This window comes from Marmota flaviventris, chromosome 2 (assembly GCF_047511675.1).
Source record: "Marmota flaviventris isolate mMarFla1 chromosome 2, mMarFla1.hap1, whole genome shotgun sequence".
Lineage (NCBI taxonomy): Eukaryota > Metazoa > Chordata > Mammalia > Rodentia > Sciuridae > Marmota > Marmota flaviventris.
In genome coordinates, this window is record NC_092499.1 from 92,375,892 (window position 1) to 92,396,290 (window position 20,399).

Sequence of the window (20,399 nt, forward strand, 5' to 3'; positions counted from 1 at the left end):
TCTTAAGTTCAGATGTCAGGGGAATGTAATAGGGAAAGTGGCAGATCTTGTTAAAGCAAGAAATAACCTAGTTTATAGATTTCTTATTTTCAGGACTTTTCTTTGGATATGCTTATAAGAAAAAAGTACATTGATCTAGGAACAGTGAGCAAGGAAGGTACCATTTTTTTAATATTTATTTTTTAGTATTAGATGGACACAGTATATATATATATATTTATTTATATTTATTTTACATTTTTTATGTGGTGCTGAGGATTGAACCCAGAGCCTCGTGCATGCTAGATGAGCACTCTACCACTGAGCCACAACCTCAGCTGGAAGGTACCATTTTGATAGTCACTTGGTTACTATCCTCTGAGCATAAATAACTCTGCTCAGTACCAGAAGTTCAAAGTTGAGGAAGACCTCATGTTTTCTGAGTTTCAGACTTGTAGGAGGATGAGATAAGATTGGTGAGAAGAAACTTGTCATTAAAAGAGAAAACTAGCATTTGTTACAATGCCATCTTTACCCTCTGCCCAATTGTACTGTGAGTTATTTCAACACTAATTTTTTACAAAGTACTGTTGTTTTTCCCCTCATCTAGGCACAACACTATCACTGGACGATGGCTGACCCGGTTCCAAGCCGTGTGGGACCCTAAACAAGAAGATTGTATCTTAGTTGGCAGCATGGCCCATCCACGACGAGTGGAAATCTTCCATGAGACAGGAAAGAGGGTGCATTCTTTTCTTGGAGAATGTCTTGCCTCTGTGTGTTCCATCAATGTCATGCACCCAACTCGGTATATTCTGGCTGGAGGTAATTCCAGTGGGAAGTTACATGTTTTTATGAATTAAGAAAGCTACTTAGTTTCTAGGTAGGTATACCTATTTGTTCAAATTCATCACTAAGAAACCTAATGATACACACATAGCTTAGTGTGTTTACTTGGTGTTATATTTATAAAATATAAAATTGCTTTATTAATAAGAACTATGAGCAGAATATACTAAATTTAGTAAGGGAGAAGCCTCAGAAGATGCTTCTCAGGCATGGAGAGGGAATTTGAGTAGAGGCTGAGATGCTTTTAGCACTTTTAATCAGGCAGTATGTTGAGAAAGTCTAACAAGATAAATTATAAAGCTTGAATGATCAGTATTAACTTTTTGTTATATAATGATAGTAATTTTTAGTCTACAATGATATATAGATTTGTGGTTTATTTTCTAAGTTTGTAGTGAATGTTTATTTTTAGGCTTATATGCTGGAAGGAGTCCTGAAAGGTCTTCTAACTCAATGATTTTGAAACTTAGTTTTTAAAAACAAGAACTTTTTTTTTTGCACCTGCCTCTCAGTTAAATTTTATATAAGCCGGGCGTGGGGTCGCACGTGTATAATCCCAGCAGTTTGGGAGGCTGAGACAGGAGAATCACAAGTTCAAAGCCAGCCTCAGCAAAAGCAAGGTGCTAAGCAACTCAGTGAGACCCTGCTTTCTAAATAAAATATAAAATAGGGCTAGGGATGTGGTTTGGTGTTCAGATGCCCCTGAGTTCAATTCCTGATACCCCACCCCCCCAAAAAAATTTATATGAAATGCCAAGAAAATTGCTAAGAACAATTTAGTCTGGGTATGTGGAGCCTTGCTTTTCCTCTTCCTCTGAACGGCTTCTGAGACACAGCCAAGGAGGATAGTCTAGGAGAGGGATCTGAGAAATATAGGGATCTGCCATAATACCTATATTCCAATGTAAGACTAGGAATTATAGCTCTTCATAGGAAGTCTGTTTAATGGTCGGAGGTTAGAAGTAGTGTTTAAAAAAAAGGAAGAATTACTTAAGAACAGAAAACATAATAAGAATAAATATTGTTTTATAAAACTTAGTTAATATGCATATATATGTAGGTTTATGTTTATGTATATACTGATGTAAAAATTTTTTAATTAGAAGTGAAAGCTACTGCCTTAGTATGTCCCGATGCCCTAGTCTGTCCGTCTTTAAGCTCTTCAGATTTAATAGTCTGAATAACTTTAATTTCTCTTCATATTTTGGGACATATCATACTACTTTTTTTTTTTTAAAGAAATTATTTTCTCAGAAGTTAATGGTAATTTCAATGGGCCTACTGTTGGGAAGAGGGGTTGCTAAATCAGTGACTAATATTACTGTGTAACATCTATTTTCCATTGTTCTTCATTGCCAAAGTACTACTGAAAGACTTGTAACTAAAAGCTTAGACAATATGTTTGAATTATAAGAATTAGGAAATATTATCTTCTCGTAATTGTATAGCAAAGAAATAAAGTGAGTATTTTCCTTGAACATTTTTTTCTAAGTAATTTTCTCTGTAATTAAATTTAAGTGTTCTGAGACTTAGTTTATTAATAGGTTATGGGTGTTTATAAAGAATGGGAGTTGTGTTTTCTGGGTGTTATGATACAAGCATTGGTAAGTGTGATGGAAACATTAATTTACAAAATGGAAAGTAAAGCTAAATGAGGTTGAATTATGTCTGAACTGTTTAGGAAAACAGTAAAGGAAGGCTTTAAGCTTCCTTTCCCTTTTTCTATACCAATTAATTTCATAGTTTCCAGAGTGGTTAGTTCTGTGGGAATTGTTCTTTTTAAGATGCTGAAAACTACTCTTGATCAAATTAGTACCATCATTTAAGCTTTGAATACTTGGTAGTAATGGGGGGGGGTGTCTCTGCAATAAACACAAGAAAATTCCTGACTTTTGTGGTTTCTTTTGCCATTGCAGCATCATAAACTGCTATTTATATCCAGTTTCACTTAGTAGAGTTATACCTTCTTGAGGCAATGCAGGAAGGACGGATAATGAGTAGGCACTTGTTTCTTGGTCATAAGCTTTATAACAGAGTAATTGTGTACATCTAGACAGCACATAAAGAAAAACTGCCTCCCTTAGGACATTCTTAAACTGTAATCTGTAATGTAATTTCTCGAGTCTGGTTTACAGCTGTGTGGCTTCTGTAATTATATGTGTATTATGATTGCTCCTTTCCTTTGGGATAAACTTTTGCTGTCAGTTTGACCTTTTGGATTTCTCCTAAACTCATAAGCTCTGAATTCCCGTGGAGCTGTTTTCTTTGAGGTGACCTGCCTTTTTGCTGTTAAGGAGTTGTTCTCGTATTGAGTAGACAGAGATTTGGTCAGATTAGGAGTGACCACAGATGATTCGAAATGAACAGAATCTGAATTGCTTCAGTCCTATTTTAGTATTCTGGTCTTTGAATTTCCTTTTCACAGAGAAGATTTGGTGAAGGAAGTTCTTCAGAAAAGCAGCAAGCTTCAGGCTGTGGATACAAAGATTTAATTCCTTCAGCCAGCAAACAGCCATACTAGGTAATCCTGAGAAAACTACTTAAGCTTCATGGTTTTCATTACCAGAACAAGGTCCAATTCACCTCAAATTATTCCACATTTAAAGTTTTTCAGTTTCTAGTCATTTATTCTGGGATGGGGGGACAATGAGAATTGATGGACATATGTTATTTTGTATGATCCAATTGTGAATAGCAGTCAGCTATGTAAATCCTACTGGTAGTATCCTTTTATCTATGTGTTAGTAACTTTTGATACTGTGAGATGGTATATAAGTTAAAAAACAAAGAGCCCACTTTTTCATGGTATTTAAATATTTATTTTAAGTTTAAAAATAATTTTCATGGCACCAATGATTTTATGCTAACTACATACTGCATATGTAGAAAAAAAGTACACTGCTTTGAAGGAAAATGTAACTCAAGTTTTTGGCACACGAAAGGTTAACAACTATTTTTAAGTGAAACTAAGAAATTCACATTTGCAGGTAGTTTACCCTCTACTGCTTAAAGATGCAGTTCGCTATTCTTCAGAAAGTTATTTCCTCTGAAAGATGATGCTATGGAAACCATTGATTTTTCTACAGTGAGATAAAATGAGAGACACAGTAGAACACGAAAAACCAGATAAAAAACTTGAACAGTTTTTAATGGTGGGGAGATATCAAAAAAGACTAGTTACCAACAAAGGAAGTTTGTTATTCAAGCACAATTTGAAAAGCAAATTGAAGGAAACTTTTCTATCCATATTTTCTGGGAAAAGCCTTAAAAAATCTCAAAAGTTTCTGTTCAGCTGCTAGAAATGGTATGGACTACTGCACTGTTAGAATTCTAGACACAAGTTAACACACCAGGCAATGGGATACTGTATCTCTCTAGTGTGGATGTGAAAGGTCCGAGGCAAGGCTCTCACTCACTGCATAGAGACACCGTGTTCTACAGACTGAGGTAGGAGCACTACACTAGAAGGTAATCTATGTTGCATAAGACAGTAGATATCCAGGTTAACACCAGCTCCCTGTCTCCTGACAGCCTTTTCATTTCTGGGTCTACTTTTCACTTTAGTCCTGTGCTAAATAAAGCCTTTGCTATGTAGATGACAAGTGGCAGTGGCTAGTTGGTTTAAGTGAATCTTTATTAGGATCTCCCTCACTTTGTCTCATCACTTGGTAACTATGTTTGTGATTCTGCCCAAATTGTTGCTGGTATGAAAATGATCAGATAGGCCCACTTCCATTTTTTGATTTGCCATGTTTTAGCATTCCAGTTCTTGATCTTGCTCATCTTGGCTCCAGACATCTCTGCTGGTTTGTTGTTCAAGCACCCTGTAAACAAGCAACCCTAGTGTTTCCACTGGGAAAAAGCCTAGGTCTTTCACACATGCCAGGAATTGGAGAAGAGCTGACCCTCTTCTGCTCCATAATGGTCAGTTTTATTGTCTAGATCAGGGTTGGCATATTATGGTCCATGGACCAAAATAAGCATACTGTCTTGTTTTTATAGTAGTATTGGAACAGGATATGCTCCTTCATGCACACATAATCCATATTTTTGTACTATGACGGCAGAGTTGAGTAATTGTGACAGAACCAAAAAAAAGTTTACTGTCTTTACTTTTCAGAAGTTTCCTGAACTGTAGTCTAGATGAAAAAAGTATCTATCTTTAAAATTAGACAAATCCACTCTCCCCCCTCACCCCTTAGAGCCCTGATTTTTTCATGGCTGTTATATTCTGAATGGAACTGGTTCTATCATTTCAGGGTACAAAACAGGAGAGATCAAATCAATAAATGACTCTCTCTGTTCTGCTTTTGGGACTGTCCAACATCATACTGTATTGGCAGCTGTGTTGGCATATTGTGTAGGTCCCAGGAATATGACCACTGATTATGCTCACATAAGTCCTCAGGCCCCAGATGACTTAGAAATCTCTCCCTGAGATGAGAACAAGATCTTGTGTGTGATGGTTTTAAGAGTTGCAGAGCTCGGGCCTAGCGACTCACACTCACCCTTTGTGGACCTGTGCTTCTGTGAGCATTCAGGGCTTTCCTCAGCAAGGATAAGTACCTTTTTGGAACTTATTTCTTGATGTGGAGGATGACCCTAGGGGGCAGCATTTCTACATCTAAGTGTTGGTCTCTGCCAAGTTCACCTTCTGTCTTTTGTAAGCATCTCTTAGAAATCTTATTTTAAAAGATTCTTTTCCTTGTCCTTTCCAAGGCTGTTTGTTGATCTTGGAATTCTATTTTCTGACGTTTTGCATTCTCAGGATCAGTTTCTTTCTTGCATCGTTTAGTTCATCAGGTTCTATTTTCTTAATCCATAAAGTAAAAACAAAATATGAATAGTTAAGAAAATAACATTTTGCTGTTAAAATATAAATCGAAAGTCTTTTTTTGGGAGGGTTACACTATATACAAAATAAGCACTGTTTTCTGCATTTCAGCAGTCTCTTGGGTAACTTAGCTCTTGTGTATATAACTACATTTTGTCCAACATTTCTGACAGTACTCTCTCTGGCGTCACTGAAGTCATTTAATGCCCCTGGAAAACTAGAAAAGTTTTGAGGTTCTTCAGGAAAAAAAATCATAGATGTCTTAGTTCATTATACAGAACTCATCGTGATGCCCATCAGGCTCTAGTCTAAGGGGACAGACTTACCCCACCCCTGCTGTGCTGCTGCTGTACCGGTGGTCCCTTCAGATGCCCACTCTGCTCAGATTTGGGAAAAAAAAGGAAAAGAAAATCCAACTCAGACCATCATAAGAAGCAACTTTCCATTTAATCATTCTACATGGATGTTTACTTTTTAAAAAGTTTTGTCTGGCAAGAAAATCTAAACAGTCCCCATTGTCCAGACCCCTGGCCTGCCCTGCTGAGGCTGCAGTGATGTCTCCCAGAACCTGGTGGCACCAGTAGAAAAATAACCTGCAGAATAAGAGGACAACAACAGCTCTCTTGTCTTCAACTAGCATCCCATCTGCTAGGTGACACTACTGCAGTAATCAGTAATAGTAAAATAAATTATTTTTATTTGATACTTTCAAAATAATACACATCTATGAAAAATCAAAATTCAAAACCAAAAATTATCCTGCAAAATTGAAAGATGAGAAAGAGTTGCTGAGCCTTTCTTGAAAGAACCTCTGAAGAAAATGAGTTTTCCCAGTTTGTTTAGACAGGGCGTGAGCCTATCCCTTTCTTCTGGGAAATAACCCTCCTAGGCTGCAGTGGACTTTGAGTCATGAAAGGAGGACTTGATATGTGTGCCGATGGTTCCACGATGGGTCCCATTGCTGGGAATGGGTAGCCGGGCTCCTTGGTCCACCTGGCTAGTTATTGGGAGGAGTCATGACTTCTCAGGTGTCAATGAGCAGGCTCACCATTGAGCGGATTTTGCAGGCAAACCATCGCCTGAGGGGACAAAAGTATTGATAGTGGAATTGTTCAAACTCGGGGGTCTGGCGTATATCGCGGAAAAAGGCAATGTCAAGGTCAGACTCGGTAAGGATGATCAGGAGGAGGAGCAAAACAAAGAGGAGTCCCATGGTCACAAGGAGCAAACGGAGGACACTTAAAACAAACTTATTCACCTGTTCCTCCTCTGGCCCGCCGTGCCCCTGACACAGGGCCCTCAGCTCTCCTCCAAGGGCCTCCACCTCTGCAGCAGTTGGGGTGCTGGCCTCAGACTCCTTCTCCTCCTCAATGCTGCAGGTGGCTCCGTTGATCTGCCGGGAAAGCAGCATCAGCTCCAGACTGTGCTCGGCCACAGGGGTGGGCAGCACGCTGTCTGCAGGGCTGTAGGCCTCATCTGCAATCACAGCTACTCGCTCGTTGCTGTCTGCTCGGCTGCTTCTCACGTGAGGCAGAAAGGTGTCTCCGTGGGAAGAAGAACGCACCGGGGTGGAATGGGCACTGTCCCGTAGGGACTCGAGGCCTGGAAAGGCAACAAGAACATGAATAGGCTTTCTGGATCCCAGTGTATACTTGTTTGATTGGATGCACAACCCAGTAGTAGTAGCAGTGGCTACTACGTTGTTTTGACATAGCAAGAAGAGGACAAAAGCAGCAGCAAAAACACAGTGGCCATTTTGGAAGATTTTTCTTTTTGCTCATAGATTTGACTCATTTGTTTAAGATTCTGCTTTTCCTGCCTTGAATTTCTTGGGCCTGGTGTTAGCCCCAGTTAGAGGATCTGAATTTCATTTATATTGCCCCTGTTACAGCACTGAGGCCAGGGTTCAGAAATCTGAAGGCTGCCTTTTGGGTGGAGAATCCTCAGAGGCAGGAATGGGGAAGGGAGGAGGAGAATGTATTCTGCCTACTTGGGCTTCCTTAAATACTGATTGCTAAATACTGTTTATCCTTGTTAACAACCCAGCATGCAAGGTCTTGAGCTCATGAGGCATTTATTAGGAATACTGCTCTTCTGACCCCTAAAACTACTCATTATCTCTTTTTTCTCTGATGGAAAATTTCTCTCCTTCCAAGGTTCCCCCAGGGCTGTTTCTCTGGCAGGAAAAAAACAGGAACTGATTATACCCTCAACTGAATAGCAGCCACCCAGGCCAGAGCCTTCAGGCTCACATTCACCACATATGAACCACATCAAAGTGTTCCCAAAAAGTGGCTTCTTGTTTCAGGCATGGTGACCTTGCATCTTCCATTCCAGGTCATCTCAGTAGTGCCAAATTAGCTCTCCTGGATTTTGTGGCCTATGACAAGAAAAGCGAATCCCCTTCTGTTGCTCTGAATAGACCCTGATGCATGCACCAGGTTGACGGACTGAATCAGGTTCCCAGCACACCAGGGCTGATTAGGCAGTTGTCTGGTTTAGGATTAGCTCTAGAAGCCCAAAGGTCTCTCTTAAAAAGGTGTCAATAACCTTTGCACAGAGTGGCTCCGCTTCCTGGACTCCCTCATAACAGGTAGCCCACCTGACTAGCTTGGTGGATCCCTTCTCAGCACGGGTGCAGTTAAGGATTCTCCAGAGGAAGGAGTCCTGGAATTGGTTCTGAGTAGGGGTGGAAGGTGAGGATGACGGCAGGGCAACCACTATCCATTTTTCTTCCCTTTCCCTCACCATTTGCCATGGCTTTCAACTTCTGCTTTCAGAATCTCCTTATGTTCCAGCAGTATGTCATTTATCCTTATGCTAAAATCTTAAATTTGTATGTTTTAAACTTTTAAAGCACTTTGGTTTTGTCTTTCAAAAACTCCATGAATTAGAGTGAAATGTTACAAAATTTTCCTGAAGTCATGTGGTTGGTTGCTAATGGCAAACCGAGGATGGAATCTAAGCCTCTATTTCAAGGTGTTACTGATCATGTAGTTGGATTCTGGGGGAATTAACACCTGCCTTAGAGACCTAGGTCTTTTTTTTTTTTTTTTTAATTATTATTGCTATTCTTTTTAAAAAATATTTATTTTTTAGTTGTAGTTGGACACAATACTTTTATTTATCTTTATATGGTGCTGAGGATCGAACCCAGGGCCTCGCACATGCTAGGCAAGTGTTCTACCACTGAGCTACATACAACCCCAGCCCCGAGATTTACGTCTTAACTGTACAAGAAACTGTTAGAAAAGGACATGAAATAAAGAGCCCTGTCCCTTCTTCCAGAGCTCTTGATGCTCCTTTGACCTTTATTATATACCCAATATTCTTCTTTGATGCCCCCATTGGCACATGCTACAACAGAAATATGTATCTTGGAGTGTGTCATGGGTCACTGATAAAAAGAAACATCAAGGCCCTGGTAGTATGTTGCTGGCTTGGCTTTTTTCCCAAGCATTCCTTTGTCTCCTTTCTCTGCAACTTCAGCACAGGGCACTGATACCCTCTCAAAGGCCTGCCCTCTAACAAGGACAACTCCAACTGCCAGATCTTCCAAAGCATGACCAGCATTGCTGCCAGTAAACACTTCAATGCAAACTTAGCTTAGCCTACAATTAAGCTCTAAGCTGGTTGGGGAAGGACAGAGGCAGACATTGTGACATCAGAGAACAAGTCAGAGAGTCATCAGAAGCCATATTATATTGAGTTAGTGGTGCTCTCAGTAAATATAGATAAAAGGTATACATTTCCAGTAGACTTCCTGGCCACTATGAGTGCTCAGGAAATAATCTTCTCCCCCAACAGATCTCACCTCTAAGGTTGTTATTCCATGTCAGGTTAGTCCTGAACAAGAATTTCAGTTTTCACTATTATAGAAACCACCACCCATCCAGCCCTTCATCAAACTTATTAGACTGGAGTGTATGGGGTGGGTGCTGTGGGAAGGATCTAGGCTAAGGGTGGCACAGCAAAACAGGAGTGCGTCTTTTACCTTGGAGTTGCTTCAGCTGACTCCCCTGCCCAGAAGTGGCTCCCAATGAGCTGGGGGTCACAGTTGTCAGGACCCTACCCTGGAGCCGGGGCCCCATCCTCAGGATGCGCACGCTTAAGGGCCGAAGGCAGTGATTAGTCAACCGGAGCTGAACGCTGACTCTGGTGTGAATCTTAATCAGACTCTTCCCCATGGTGGCCCAGGAAGGTGGATACTTCTTTAGTGGAAACCAGTTGATCTCTTCAGGGAAACCAGCCAGGCAGGGGAGATACAGAGAGGAAAAGGACGGAAAGCCAACTAGGGACAAAGGATTTTCACTGATCCCATGCCACAGCAGCCCCTTAGCAGTGTGTGTCCTCTGTGGAGAGAGAAGTCTGTTCCCTGAGCTTCATCAGGCTGAACTGCAAGGAAGGAGCAGCTTGGAGAGGCCAACGTTATCAGGGCACTGGATTTAGTACTCAGCAGCACTTAGAGCCATAAAAAGTAATGCTTCCCAGCCTGTAGTTCTTTGCCTGAGGCCCATTTAAGGGCCAACCTCTCAGAGGATGAGGGACAGCAGAGGGCAAGGACCAATCCCAGAGGGTAGGGGAATCGAGATTTTGCCAGGAAATCTAGGATGTACAGACAAAAAGACATTAGGTTTATCCAGGCTACTTGAGTGCAATGAAGTCATGCACTAGCTTTGGGCTTGATGGCTCTGAAGTGTGGGAAGGTGACTCTGGGGCTGGTAAAGGAATGTGTCCCATCTTCTGTTTGCTTCCTGCTGAGTGGTGCCCCAAAGGGCACAATGGATGAAGGGAATCAGCATACTTGAGCCTCATCTCAGTGTCAGTCCTGTGTTGATAAAAGGACTGTTTTTTCTTTTTAAAGGGCCCCTCTTTATTGAGATTGACATAGAATTAGTTTAAAGTAAACCTTATAATGTTTTTGTAATTTTCTTCCATGGCTTTTGGAGATAGCAAGTAAAGCTCCTCCTCTGGAAAAGTCAAATGATTTCTGAGGTACTAATTTATGTGCTCTATGGACTCTAAAAGTGTCGGATGGCTCATGCACCAGTTTCACATGTCCAAGAGTAAGTTCCCTGGGGTTTTGGTTGATTGTGCCCTTCTTCCCAGGCTCTCATTACATCCCTCAAGGCTTCTCCCTGCCCTGGCTGGGTTGAAATATTTTTTATTTCCATAGGCTTGGTAGTCCTGCACTGATAGTCATTTAACTGCTAAAGTCATATTTTTTCCACATCCAGATGAGATATCCACCTTCTTCTACCTTGTCTCCCCATTAGGCTGGTAAGGGTCATTCCTACATAGCTGTTCCTACCTACCCAACCTGAGCCAATGAGTCCTATGAGGTGCATGACTAGGAATATAGGCTATGCTTGTCTGCTGGCACCCTTGGGTATGGAGTGTGAGGAGCAGGTTGGTTTGGTGAGTACCATGTGGGAGGCTGCTGAGCCATAATCTGCCAACTGAGAAGTTCTATGAGGAGCAATTTTGAGGAAGTACCCTGGCCCTTTGGGTTTTGTCCTCCTTAGCAAGTCCTCCCAACTGCACCTCCCCTGGCATTTTGTAAGCAAGGGTGAAGAAATTGGAGAAGGAACCTATGGCTGCAATAGGAGAAAACAGGATCTGTTTCAAAGGGGAAGAAATTCACTTCCCTGAGATATATACTTCTGAGAAGAGGGACAGCAAGAGCTATGCTCCATTTTTCAGCTCAGCCTAAGATGGAGGGGGTGGGGAGACATAGGAGGCTATGTTGATGTTGGTCACATCTCCATAACTCCACAACATGCTTGGCAGTTCACAAGGCACTCTCCCACACCCTGCTCCATTCCACAGTGTGGGTGACAGGCTAAGAAGCCACTTGCCCCAGAAAGTGCATCGCTGAGCTTCTGTTCAAACCTCCATGTTGATTCCTGCTTAGGGCTTGGCACTGTGCTTGCTGCCTGCCTTACTTAGGAAGTGCTTTACAGTACTCTTAAAAGTACTTTGTATATATCAATTCCTTTGCCACCCAAGGGACAGGCAAGGAAAATGTCCCTGTTTTATAAATAGCACAACTAAGATAATTGTAATTAATATACAAATAATTAACTTGATGGTGGTCATCTAGCCAGGTTTCTCAGCTTCTGGGATGGAGTTACATACCACAGGCAGGTGATTCATACTTAGGTGATCTTATGACACATCCTAAAAAACTAAATACGAACTAGAGATCCTCCCAGGGGACTAGCAGAGCAACACTTTCCTAACCTGAGCAGTTTTTCATTTCAGTAACAAGCAACATTCCCACAGAAAGGGCATAGGGCCTTCCCTCTCCAACTTCTACTCCATAATTCCAGGACAGAGAGGTTTGAAGCAGTCTTGCTGTTTGCCATCCTCTGAGGTTTTATAAAACATCGTCTTTGAGAATGATAGTCAAATTTTACATCCAGCCTGTGAATAATGAGCCAGGTCCATGGCAACAGCTAGAGGGCAATATTCTGAGGACATCTCCTAACTGAAGTGACTACCTAGAGAACAGAACAGAGGCTGGCCTCAGATACCAGGGTGCCTAGTTCAGCAGATACACAGAATTTCTCTTCTCACCTCCCCCAAAGGGAGGGAGGAGAGAGGTAGAGCATACTGACTTCCTGAGACAGCAGTAAGTTCACATAGCAATAGCACAGATTTCTATAACTGAAAGATAAGGTGGTGGCAGCTATTGGAAGAACCAAGTTTTTATTTCTTGGTTAACTGTCTCATTCATCCTAATAATACAAGCTGTGGAGACTGGTCAGATCTAGGAAATGAAGGGAAGGCCTCTTGACAAAGCCATTCTCAGAACTGCATGGCACCTGGCAAACTCCACATACAAATCTCCCAAAGGGTTAACCCCATCCACTCAGATCTACACCCCATCCTGGATCATAGTACACAGGCCTGGTAAGACGCCCCCTTATCCTGTATCCAGCTGGTGTTCCCATCCTCTGGGTAACAACTTATAACCTGCTGCTGGGCTCTTTCTTCCACGAAACCTACTGTTGTCTCAAATGCAAATTAGCTTCTTTTTCAAGGGCCCTGAACTTGGCCAAGTCACAACACGGAGGGACTCAATATCATCTCCAGGAGCTCAGGCTCACCTTCCATGATGGAGATGTGAACAGCTCTTCTGCGGGTCCTGGGGACACTGCTCAGCCGTGGGCCATGGGTTATAGAAGGACAGCTCCGGCTGGGAACCATCCCTGCTCTGAGGTAAAAGGAAAAGAGAAACCGGTTTTTTTCACTCAGTGAACAGACAGATGTAGGTGTGAGCTACTAGAATGCTTGCCTGTATTAGGTTTGGGTTCTTTTTATTTTTTATTTTTTTTTTATGTAATGTTGGGAATCAAACCCAGGGCCTCACACATGGCAGGTAAGCACTGAGCCACATCCTGAGCCCCTGGATCCTTTAAAAAAAAAAAAAAAAAAATCTTTAGTACCTTCTCTTTGCTCTTGGCCCTTGGATCCCAATAAGAGACTCTGCTTCAAACTCTACCACCTCCTTATACCCCAGACTCACCTAAACCTTTCTTTAATGGGGCAGGAGTGGTCCTGGACTGGACTGTCAGGAAATAGAGCCCCAGGATGAGCAGTACTCCTGAGAATGTACCTGAAGACCAACACTGGTAGCCTCCTCTGACTTCCCCCAGAGGCTGCTGCATGGGGGCTGTATGTGGAGGGGCAGGCAGCAGTGTTCCCATTCCCAGAGGCAAAGGCTGGCCCCAGATCCTAGTGTTCTAGGCTAATCACATTCTTTCTGGGTCTTACCCATTTCTAGGAGATAGGCTACTGGAAATGCATGAATTATGGATATACATGAGGCATGTATCCTGAAACTATTTTAGACCCAGAGTGGCAGGGCTGTGAGGCTATCTCTGGCTTCCTGTAATGGATGGATTCCAGAACCAATGAAATATTGCTGCTTTGTCATATCCTCCTTGGTCTGTGATCAATATCAAGATTTGGGAGAAGAGAAGAGAATCACAGGGAGGTAGCACCTAGGTCTGCATATTATTCGCAAGTAGCCTGGCCCGCTCTTGTTTTTTATCATGGGTTAAAGACTTCTCATTCCTCCAGCTGGGACAAATTTCTTCACCCTTCTGCCCTACTCTCCTGCCTCTTTTGGTGGCCACTGTGACCAGGAGCTTCACTGAACTCAAACTACTAGGTCTTTTGAGATTCTGGGATCTGAGTTGGAATGGTTTGGGGGGAGCTCCTGGCAACCTACCTGTGTATTTCCGGTGGCTCTCGTTTGATCTTGGCACTCGATTCCATTACTTCCTTTGCAACTCGGCCACTGTAAGTAGTAGTATAAAAACAAACAGAAAGAAGTGAGATTGTGTTCTAGGACTGTTATTCTAAGATCTCATGTATTTTGGCTGAATAAGAAAATGGCCTCTTTGGCCTACCCTTTCCCCAATCCTTTGGTCACTGAGAAAGGCTTGCTTGTTGGGGTGGAATTCTAAAGTGTCATGACATCCTATCTTAAGAGAGTTTTCTCTATCTCTGGACTCTCTGAGGTCTTCCATTATCATTGAGGAATGATTTCTCATTGCCCAGCATTTCCAGTAACATTACCAAAACTAAACAAAAAAACTCTTTATAGACAGTGAGACATTAGGAATCACTGTTTCAGTTCTTATTGGGCTGCTGTTGTAAGGGAAGAAGAGACACATTTAAAACCCTACAGACAAACAGCTGCAGGGAAGGAAAGAAATAGTAAAAGGGTTAGAAGACAGGAGAATTGGATGGAAACCTCAGGCTGTGCTGAGAGTTCCTCACTTTCTTTGTTCTCAAGAATAAGGCCCACTGAGTGACTGTCCGCCAGAGAAGGGTCTGAAAATAGATTCATAATGGTTACTTACTGTCACTATTTACCTGTATCGGAACCGGCTCCCTTTAAAGAATAAATTGCTGCTGGACACTGTGCGGACTTGGCTTGATTTCTCCAGCCTGTAGCAAGGCAAAGTTCAGTGTGACCAATGGCCTAAACCTGCCTCACACAGGCCAAGGCTGTACATTCCCAGCTCCTTCCAAAGGCCATGTGAGGAAACTTGATTCAAGAAAAAGCCCTGGGTAGCCCACGCTTGTCTCAGGACTGGAGGCTGTGCTCACAGCCAGGTGCCCTTCTGTCTCAGAGCCTGGCAGTCACATGGAAGCCTATTTTAATGTCATGAGAGTGAAGGTCCCTGAGAAGGTTTATAGAATTGACCAAGGGAACCGAGGAAACAATGTTAGGGATAATGGTCTGGTGAAAAGAAGAATACCATCCTTCTAATCTCAGCCATGCCTTTATTGGCAGTGTGACCTCAGACCAGTCTTTTTATTTTTTTATATTTTGCAGTACTGGGGATTGAACCATGCATGTTAGGAAAGCACCCTTCTATTGAGCTACGTATCCAACCCTTCTTAAATTTCATTTTTGAGACAGGGTCTTGCTAAATTTCCCAGACAATCTTTGAACTTATAATCCTCCTGCCTCAGCTTTCTGCTTGAATTATTTGCACCACCACACCCAGCCTCAGTCTTCTTCTCTATGAAATGATGGAATTGGGACTACTTGACCTCAGAAGTCCCTTCTAGCTCTAGTATTTGATGCTTTGTGTCCTTCTCTGGGTAATTGTGGGTGGAAAAGAGGGTAGGGGCTGCCCTTTCTGTTCCATTTTCCTGCTGGGGAGTCCTAACATGCATTCTCATAATAAAAATTCAGAGACGTCCTGCAGTGAGGAAACCAGCATAATTTCAATAAAAATTCCATCATTTATTTGAATTTGGAGCCATCCTGTTTTCCCCAGATTACCTATTTGACATCACTTTTGAAACTACAGAGAGCTAATGTGGAGATCTGGGAAGGCCATGGGCACTGGAAAACATCCTCCTGGTGGCCTTGCTGATCCCATTAGTTCTCTCACCCTTAGAAATGGAGGCCTGGACAGAACTGCCTAGGGGGGTCTCCAAGACCTGACTGCCGTAAAACCCTCCCAGGGTGCCTATAGTACTAATCCAGCTGGGAGTCCATCTGGCTCTGACGTCTCTGCCATGATGGGCATTGAGTATTTAAGGAACTGTCTCCACAATCCATGAACAGTTCCTGGAAGACACCACCCCCACCACCCCATCTCAGGGCTCTGTGAGGATTCAGCCTACTTGCCCTCCTGCCTCAACATGTTCTTGAGTCTGCCCCAGCTATCTTCAAGGCACTAGGCCATAGGCAGGATGGGGACCTGTGTGTCAGAGATGCTGAAAATGGACTGAAATGATTGGTTGCTACCAAAGATTTGATGTAACTGGGATCTGATCCAGGCTGGAAGCTTTTAACAATTAGGACATTAAGGAGGCAATGGAAAACTGAAAAATGACCTCAGTTTCTAGTGTGGGTACAGTGGAAAAACTCAGAAACTGAATTTGGTTACAGGTTTAGAAGCAAACTTCTGTTATGGGCGGTGGAAAACAAAGCTTTAAGAACAAGTGCTGGAGAAAACAAGAGACAAAGAGATTCCTTCTGTTTGTGTTAGACCATTTAGCAGAGAGAGAGAGAGAATGCTTCCAAATGTATCATCCCCAGGGCAATGAAAGCTCAGTGCAGAGCCATCTCTGGCTTTCCTCTCTTTGTTGGGGAGACTCAGGGAACCCCATCCTTCCTGTGTTGCTTCTCAGTCCCACAAACAAAAGTTTGCATCTTGAGTTGCTTCTCTCCAGGTTCATGTAACTGACCAAAGCTGAGCTCTGTCAAAGGCAAAGGGAAGGTGGTGGCAAAAGAAAAAATGTTTCCTTGGCTTTCCATGGAAAGCAGGGACTGAGTAGGAGAAGAATTTGGCCATGCTAAAGTCTCTCCTGAGTGTCCTCTTCATGAGATGAAAGACATCCCCTCAGGTTAGAATTCAGACTGCCTATTCAGTTCATCCTGGTGCTGGTATCAAATGCATAGTATTATTTAGCAGTTCAGAAAGCCTGCCCAAGAAACAAGCAGCCTCTGGAGCTGTGGCCCCAGGACAGCAGCAGGTAACAGAGTCTGCTCACTGGGGAGGGGGATGGTGCCCAGTCAGCCCCCGGCAAGTCGGGTTTCTCCAGGATCCTTTAGGGACATTTGATGATAGCAAGGCTGACCCCAGGTAGAATATACCAACTGTCTTGCCTTGTCCTAATCAAGACACATCTTATTAAAGCACAAATTTCTTTCTTTATTTCTCTCTGGCACAGGAGATTGAACTCAGGGGTGCTCTATCACTGAGCTACAACCCCAGACCGTTTTATTTTATTTTTTTGAGACAGGGTTTCACTAAGTTAGCCAACCTGGCTTTAAACTTGCAATCTTCCCATGTAGCTAGGATCACAGGCATATGCCACTGCCTGTGGCTTCCTAATGCTTTTATAATCTTCTTATAAAAATTAAAAAAAACTTCTTAAAAAATTTTTTTTTTAAAAATTATGGTTGCTTGGAATTGAACACAGGGCCTTATACATACCAGGTAAGCATTCTACTAGTGAGCTACATCACCAGCTCGCTACTTTTTTTTCAGTACTGGGAACTGAACCCAGGAGTACACTACCACTAAGCTATATTTCCTAGCACTTTTTAAAAATTTTTAATTTTGAGGGACTGGGGTTGTGGCTCAGCAGCACAGCGCTCACCTAGCGCACATGTGAGGCACTGGGTTTGATTCTCAGCACCACATAAAAACAAATAAACAAACAAAATAAAGGTATTGTGTCCATCTAAAACTAAAAAAAAATAAATAAAATTTTTAAAATTTTGAGACAGAGTCTCACTAAGTTGCTCATGCTGGCCTTGAACTTGTGATCCTCCTGCTTAGCCTCTCAGCTGTGTGCTGACATGCCCAGCTCCTGCCAGTGAACACAAATAACTCATACTTTACAAAATTATTTAGTAAGCACAATTCACCTTTGGCCTAAACCTGGCTTCCCAATAGTGGTTAAGCCTTTGCCCCTCCAGCGACCCCACCCGAGGCTCCTGGGTACTTGGTCTGTTGTTGGCTTACACCTTTGGTAGTAACACAACAGGAGGGGCTGGCATCGATCCCAGCTCAGCAGTGGGCAACCCACCAAGAGACAGACCTCAGAATTTCTCCAAAGAGTGGGGCTCGGGTATGCTTTGGGTTGTACCTGATCTTTTATCAAACTGTTGTGCTCCAGGCCTTCCAGGGCTCTGAATGATTCAACAAGGACAGCATGATTCAAATTAAACACCCTTTGTCTACCCCAAAAGGTCATTACTCCATCCTGGGGGCTGTCCAAGGACAGACACCTCAAGGCAGACCCTTGGGCTACTTAGCAGAAACATTCCCTGTCTTTGGCTGTGTACATGGGGGTGGGGGGAAAGACCCAGAAAGGGGTCTGAGTTTTACTAGGAAGCCAGCCTTGTCATCTCATGTCTCCAAGTCTCCTGTCTCAAGGTTTCTCAAGGTTCACATGCCCATCTTTTCTTAAAAAGCAACCTTTGTGACTTTGCCTCTGATAAAGATGGTCCCCATCATGTGTCTACTCACTTGTAGAAGGCTTGATTCTCAATTCCACATTTCCAGAGGTGCTTGCAGGCTTCTGGAGTTGGAGCAAAATAAGTGAGAATAATTTTCTTTTCCTGCAAAAAAATTTCACATAGAAATGACTGAGTATGGATGAAGAAATGAAGGGTGAAGTAGCCGGGAAACTAACTCTTGTGCTGCTGGAAGCCCCCAGCAGCTGGCTAGCTGGAAGAGAAGATCCAGAGGACCCACTGGGGCAGAGCTCAAATTCAGTGCATCACCTAACACCTGGCAAGTCCAATCAGTATAAGTCTCAGCTGTCACAAGTTGATCCAGGAGAGCCATTGGTGAGAAGTGGCATTTGCATCTGGAATTTCCGTATATGGAAAAAGAATCTCATTTTGACTACATTTCCTGGAGGAAGGGATCTCTTGGGTGAAAACTCTGGGTGTCATCAGCATACCTGAGAAAGTATGTACTCCAGAAGCTTCCTACCCTTCATACCTCACCTCCAGGTCTTGACTTGATGTTGGCTGAGCATGTGAGTGGCTTAGCTCTACTTGGACCCCATAGACTTGGCTCTAGACTTCAGGAGCCATCGCAGTGCCCCAGCCCTCCCTGAAGAGAAGGAAGCCAGCACTCACCTCTTTCTGACTTACATATAAATAGAAAGTCTTTCCTTCAAATTTCAGCTTGGTCACCTCATTCCTAGAAGCACAAAAAGAGCACTTGTCACCTTGATGTGGGCTGCTGGTTCACAGCTAAGTCTTGTAGATGCACAGCCCACCCCAACTGGAAGGGGCTCCAGGCACAGACACAATTTTAGCCAAAATTAGAACTGAAACAAGACAGCAGCGCAGTGGCCTTAGAGAACAGTTGTTGGAACAGTTCAATCCACAGTTTTCTGGTCAATCACACTATAGTAATAGGGTGATAGGAGGATTTCGGGCTCATCAACAGTGGCTGTAAAAGGGAAACATTTGCATGGAAAGTGAGTCTAGGTAGAGTGTCCGGGTCATTTCAGGATTTGGTTCATAACACAGGTGCATTATCTGGATGGGACTGTCAAATGTAAGATGCCACAGGTAGCTGATGAGGCCAAAGTTCAAGATACAGCAAATAATGAAATACAATGCAACCAGGTTCTGAGGGAGTTGAGTCTTTCAGGTGACTGTGCCACTGGATGGAAAATGCAGTTTAATGCAGACAAATGTCAAACAATCTCAGGGAGGGGGCGGGGCAACATACCAAAGAGAGAGAACAGATTACATGGAACAGTCATGCAGCGTACTGACCAGGAAAGGGGCTTAGGGGTTATTGTAGAAAAATCCTTGAAGCCACCAGCCCAGTGAATGGCTGCAGTAAAAGAGGCAAACAGGATACTGGGGTACGTCACCCGCAGGACAGACACAAATCAGAAGAAGTGACATGGTTACTGTACATGGCACGGCCTAGACCTCATCTCCACACACTGCTTTCAGCCTTGGTTACATTTACAAAGTGAAAAAATTACTGGGGCCTTAGGTGGATGTCCCTGAGAGCCAGAGAACTAGGCCTTGGCATCAGTTGCTGCTCACTTCACTTCTATCTGCCCAGCACAACTACCCTCATGAGCCACAGGCCCTCTACCCCTCTCTGGAATGCCTATTTTTCTGCCCATTTGAGACCCCTAAGGAGGTCTGATTGTGTAGATCTGCTTCAACTTTGCTTCTTCCTCTTGGTAATTTCTAGGGAGGTCTCCTCAATATCCTAGTAAGTAGAAGAAGGGTAGTAAGCACTATGTACCCAATTTATAGCTGGACATACTTCAGGGGACAGATAAATCACTTATTCTTTATGGTCCTGGAAATCATGGTTGGGTCAGGATGATACTCTACAACTTCTGACCAGCAGTTCTGAGTTAGGACCAGTCATGTAGCATTCCCTCCATGTTTGATTCCCTTTTATTCTCCCTTTTAGTCGGTCAATCATCAATCTCACATACTCAGATACACTACATTACATATCCCGTGGTTAATATACAGGCAAGTACACAGATCATTTAGGCTCTATCAAGCAAGATAGAAAGTTCAGGGTTTTCTTTTGAGGGTGAGGTTGGGTTTACATCTGTATTATAAAGTTGAGGGGCTGGGGCTGTGGCTCAGTGGTAGAGCGTTTGCCTAGCATATGGGGGCACTGGGTTCGATTCCCCGAACCACATAAAAATAAGTAAAATAAAGGTATTGTGTCCATCTACAACTAAA

At 42.9% G+C, this 20,399-nt stretch overlaps 2 protein-coding genes across 6 annotated transcripts in view; one reads left to right on the plus strand and one right to left on the minus strand.

Moving 5' to 3' along the window:
• The window catches only part of Wdr76 (WD repeat domain 76), a 107,760-nt gene that overhangs the window by 46,420 nt on the left and 40,941 nt on the right, over positions 1-20,399 (plus strand). For 2 of the 3 annotated variants that reach the window (XM_071608207.1, XM_071608206.1), the window contains one exon: positions 590-804. In XM_071608207.1, the coding sequence (XP_071464308.1) occupies positions 590-804 (215 nt within the window). Of the gene's footprint in view, positions 1-589; positions 863-20,399 lie in introns of all 3 variants that reach the window. The other variant, XM_027926193.3, reaches the window with a different exon arrangement.
• The window catches only part of Frmd5 (FERM domain containing 5), a 313,939-nt gene continuing 299,510 nt past the window's right edge, over positions 5,971-20,399 (minus strand). The window contains exons 9-15 of one of the 3 annotated variants that reach the window (XM_071608208.1): positions 18,801-18,864; positions 18,181-18,272; positions 14,552-14,626; positions 13,902-13,970; positions 12,775-12,881; positions 6,921-7,264; positions 5,971-6,039 (exon numbers count right to left, since the gene is read on the minus strand). In XM_071608208.1, the coding sequence (XP_071464309.1) occupies positions 5,971-6,039; positions 6,921-7,264; positions 12,775-12,881; positions 13,902-13,970; positions 14,552-14,626; positions 18,181-18,272; positions 18,801-18,864 (820 nt within the window). Of the gene's footprint in view, positions 6,040-6,686; positions 7,265-12,774; positions 12,882-13,901; positions 13,971-14,551; positions 14,627-18,180; positions 18,273-18,800; positions 18,865-20,399 lie in introns of those variants that run through there. The other 2 variants (XM_027925854.3, XM_027925852.2) reach the window with 2 other exon arrangements.